General features: G+C 40.6%; 1 protein-coding gene across 1 annotated transcript in view; it reads right to left on the bottom strand.

The window, feature by feature from the left end:
* The window catches only part of NHS (NHS actin remodeling regulator), an 86925-nt gene that overhangs the window by 15392 nt on the left and 66512 nt on the right, over nt 1-5021 (bottom strand). Inside the window, 2 exon segments of the mRNA XM_077761694.1 lie at nt 988-1180; nt 3197-3259. Of these exon segments, the coding sequence (XP_077617820.1) occupies nt 988-1180; nt 3197-3259 (256 nt within the window).

Here is a 5021-nt window from a genome sequence, read left to right on the forward strand (position 1 = left end):
GGAGACATGCAGTCTTTAAGTCAGATGGTACCAGGAAAAAAGTCAGTAATAAAATGGTCATTTTGAAATTTTCAGTATGCAAATGAGTTAAAATAGAACTATTAGAGATGTTTATAGAAAGCCCAGTGGATAGATCGTTTTATGTTCATGTTTGGAAGTTAGAATGTGTCATAAGATTATTTTACTTAATCCCATTCTGGAATTTACAATTGCGGCAGGTAAACTTTTCAAGAAAAGTCCATACAGGCTTGCATTTGACTTAGACTAAAATTCAAACTCTGGAGACATAAGAGGAGGAAAGCAGAGAGGAATGGAAGACAGGCTTGCTGGATTAGAATCGATTTCAGCCTTCATCTTTGAATCCATATATTTTTAGGTCAGAAATCACCAAAATCGATGCAGAAGTCTCAATGATCATTTAAACAAGCCTACCTTCATCTAAGGAAGCCTGAAAACAGATTTTCTAGTTGGTCTAGAAATTACCAAGGCGAGGGTCATTACTCGCCATTTGAGAGACCTGGGGTTTTTCGGTTTTCCTTCTTGCTGGGCCATTCGTGCATCATTATCATATGATTAATCACTGCTGCCTTCTCTGCTATTTCAGTCAGCTATGACCAAAGAGCTGTTTGATGACTTTTTTCAAAAAGAAACTGTCCATCATTTACATAACAAGCGGCCCAGCAGAACATATGCAAATTGATGTTCAAAACCCGACAAAAGCATACTGAACATCTTCTGGGTCGTATTCTGATCTAAAAGGTATTGCTTGTTTAGAAGGCAGTATTCTTTTTTTTGTTTTTGAAGTCTAAAATATTCTTTTTATTTTTATTTTTATTTTTTTTACAAATAGTTTATTGTCAAGTTGGTTTCCATATTAACACCCAGTGCTCATTCTTAACTGGTACACCCAGAAGCACCAGTTTTGAACATACTTAAAACATAGAATATTCTGACCCGACTGCCCCTAAGAACAGAACAGAACGTTACCAGTGACGTTGATGGGAATAATGCAAGAAGAGATCACTTGGGCGTCTTGTTTCATTTTCTCCTCTGGTGTTGGCAGAGGCAGTGCTTTGCTCCAGTTGGTCTGCTTGTCCAGTGTCGAGGGGATATTGTGGACTGGGTTTTTCGGCCTCTGCCCTAACATGACATCTGTATCTTCATCTTCCAGGGGATGGGACTGCAAATGAAGCACATTCAGGCTTAGCCATCATGGTTTATAGGTAAGCACACATATTAAGGAATTTCCCAGTTTAGTTAAGAACAGTGAGGTCAGAAATAAGCTTTTAGGTCAAAGGAAGAATTCACAGAAATAGTTAGTAAGCACAACTAATCCGAAGTTCTAATTTCAGTAGTCATGCCACACAGAAGAAAAAATGGGCTAAATAAACATGCTTTTCAGGTCAAATGGAATTAAGAGGAGAGACAGGTAGCCATAAATCCCCAGCTTCAAACTGAAGAAAAACCTGAGTCTCTAATCTAGTGAGAGGTCGGTTCTGGATGTCTGTCTAGCCGTATGTTCCTACTGAAAGTCTTGAGAACTCTAGATGACTGGGATCAAAGGGAGAAGATGATTCAGATGCCCATGAAAAGGTTCAGAAAATGTGCCAGAAAACCTGGAGTCAGAAGACATTCCAGAACACATCACCTGCAGGACAAGCCTATCTTAACCGGAGAGGCTAGATTAAAACATAAGGAGTTTAATGTTACTGCATGACAGTGGCATTTGTGAAGAACATTTCAAAAATGCAGTTTCATCAACACTGTGTGCACATGGAAAAACAAATACTCCCACTTACTACAGTGGAAAATGCAAAAGCAGTTAATGGGGAGAAAGATTCAAGAGGTTTTTTTTTTTTTTCGCATTCAGAATAGTAAAGGGTCTTAGTGGCGTTTCTTTCCGCTTTGCAGCACTAAGCTTTCCTTCTAGCTGTTTAGTTAGAGGCCTTGACTTCTGTATGACATTTGAAAATTCTCCATCCAAACCCTCGATAGATATTAATATTGTCTACGTTTTACTTCAGGGCTGGGCTCCTAACCCAGATTATTAAAAAGGCTCCATTCCAATTTGGATTTCAGGGTTGGGTTTCTAAGCCAGATTATCCTAAAAGACCCAGTTTTCACCACTGAACCTAGTTTTCTTTCTTTTCATAATTTGGGGGAAGGGGGTGAGTGTATAAAATAAATATTTTTTCCTCTTATTCCAGTTAAGTTTTAATAATATTCTGTCCTAAAATCACGAAAAAATTTTTTTCATCCTCACATTTGGAAGCATTGTGTCCTGTTGAGTCAGGATTTCACATGTTGTCAAACTGTTCTCATTTCCTCTTAAANCAGGATATGAGTTACCCCCTTGAGAAAAATGTGTTCGCTATGAACATTTTAGTAAAACATTGCCACCTTCTTTCTCTCTTCAGCTTCTGTGCAGATTCCCAGCGGAGCGAATAGCTCAAATAAAGTTGGAGCACAAAAGACTTTGTTTCCTAGGTAACTTCCAAAAAGAAAAAAAAAAGTTTGGTGCATGCAAAAAGAGACAGAAAAAGAGGGAGAGTGAGCAAGAGCTGGAAAGAAACCCCCACCACCAGAGGCCACATTTTGTAGGCGATTCCTTNGCTGCCAGAGAATCCTTTTGTCCTGTTCTCTTTTTTTGATTTGAGAAGCTGAACCTTTACAATTCTGATAAATATAGGGCAAGTTGGAATTTCTTCCCTTCCAACTATAAAGTCCAAGAGTGGCATTAGGCAATGTGCATCTGGAACACAGCCTTATTTGCAATTTAGGGGGGAAAAAGTGGGAAAGAAAGCCAAGGACACTGCTGTCGAAATTAGGAAAATATCACTCTTTTTAAAAAAATTTTAATGCTTTATTTATTTCTGAGAGAGAAAGACAGCATGAGCAGGGGAGGGTCAGAGAAAGAGACACAGAATCCGAAGGAGGCTCCAGGCTCTGAGCTAGCTGTCAGCACAGAGCCCAACACGGGGCTCGAACCCACAAACCGTGAGATCATGACCTGAGCAGAAGTCGGACGCTCAACTGACTGAGCCACCCAGGCGCCCCAGAAAATATCACTCTTAAAGTGGATTTAAAAGAGTACCTGTTAGTTAGGAACAACAGAGTTTGCAATAGTTAAAAGAGAGAAGAAAGTGTCTGGAGAGAGTGGGAGAAGGCTGTGATGGAATGTTCTCAGAACCAGTACCTTTCTACTCCATGGGGTCATGTGGCAACACTCAGTGGGGGAGGGCGAACGGGTGCTGTTAAACTATGAACATGAAATGCAAAAAAAGAAAAGAATTAAAAACATGCACACAATACACAGTACACCTTGGTTAAGCCGAATCTGTAATATTGGTGAATGAATATATACTGGGATGACTCCCTCCCTCCTTCCCCCTTCCCTTCCTTCCTTCCTTCTGAATATGACCTTATTTTATAAGAAATAGCATAAATAGTGGTTAAGAGCACAGACTTTGGAGCTAGACTGTCTGAGTTCAAACCAGGGACACGTACTCAGCCTTTCTAAGGTCAGTCTCCTCATTTGGAAGATAGGAAAATAACAGCATCTATCTACCCTTCAGGACTCTCTTGGGGATTAAATGAGTAAATATCCAGAGCAGACTGAGAAGACTGTTGGCACTCAATAAGCTCTACCAGTCCATGTCAGCTACTGCCACTACTACTGCCACTATTATTATTATTGTCCTTACCTTGTAGCTGTGACAGATCTGTGACACTGTCTTTGCAAATAGTAACTTTCCTTTAGCTCCCAGTTCCATTTGTTAATTTTGGAAAGACTGAATAATTTTCCTTCCCTACAGTGAATTTATTTTCCTGTGAGCTACTTGGAAGAAAATTCCCTGGGTGCAGTGTCTTCCTCCAGATTGCTTAAAATTTGCCTCTTCCTCATATTCATAGACTATATTCGAAGACAAGACCAGGTTCAAGGGCATGTCACAGGGTCCCACACTCAGGACACTGGGCTTTTTTTGAGTAAGGGGCCCTACATTTTCATTTTGCACCAGGCCCCACAAACTGTGTAGCTGGTCCTATTTAGAGGATAATCAGATAACCAGAATCCCCTTTTCAGGATCTGAGAAGGACATTGAAACTCTTTTAAACTCTAAACCATGTCAGCTTTGGATTCAATTAGGCCTCTATTACAGCACTTGCCATACAGCCTTGCTTTGACATAACCTGAATTATCCCTGGATGTGTCTTTTTCTTCTAGTAGATTATGAGTTCCTAGGGGCCAGGAGCCATATTTGATTTTCTTTTCAGTCTTCCATGATGCCAGCAAAATGCCTCCTCATTGTGAGAGCTCAACAAATTATTTTGTGCACTTGAATGATATGAGCCCTGTGTGTTTTAATAGTGATGGGAAACCCGAATAAACTAAGAGTTGTGTCCAAGATATCAGGAGGAAGCAGACGCCACAGAACCCAGGGGTGCTTACCATCTTAGCGCTGAGAGGTGGAAGCAAATAGAAGAAACCACAAGCACCATTTGGTTCCACGAGAGGCTCAGTATTCATGTATTCCAGTTCTAACTGTTCTTAAGCCTATGGCAGACATGTTTTGGAGGTGGAACACTCAAGGTCTAATTCTGTTCTAAGTTTCTTAGAACACTTAGCGGACAGGGTTGCTCATTAATTTTTAAGCAAAGCAAATGCCATCTCCTCAGGCCCGATTAACTTCGATCTCGATGTTATTTAAGACCAATGATTTTTGTAGAGTCTATGGCTCCCTCACTGAAAACGATCATTTTGACAGATGTGCTGTATGTGCCCTGAGTTCAGGCATTAACCTGGGTCTCTCTTAAGAATCGGTCACAGGGAGTGATGTGCAGGCCTCACGACACTGGGGTATGCAAAATAGCAAACTCATGGAAGTAGGAAGAAGGGAGCCTGAAAACCAAGCCTGCGTGGTTAAGGAACCTGTTTCCAAGAAACCAAAGGCTCTGGAGTCTCATGAAAGGATCTGAAAAAATTACATGGCACGAAGCTGCAGGGCATAGCATATTAGCGA

This window comes from Crocuta crocuta, unplaced genomic scaffold (genome assembly GCF_008692635.1).
Source record: "Crocuta crocuta isolate KB4526 unplaced genomic scaffold, BGI_CrCroc_1.0 scaffold657, whole genome shotgun sequence".
Lineage (NCBI taxonomy): Eukaryota > Metazoa > Chordata > Mammalia > Carnivora > Hyaenidae > Crocuta > Crocuta crocuta.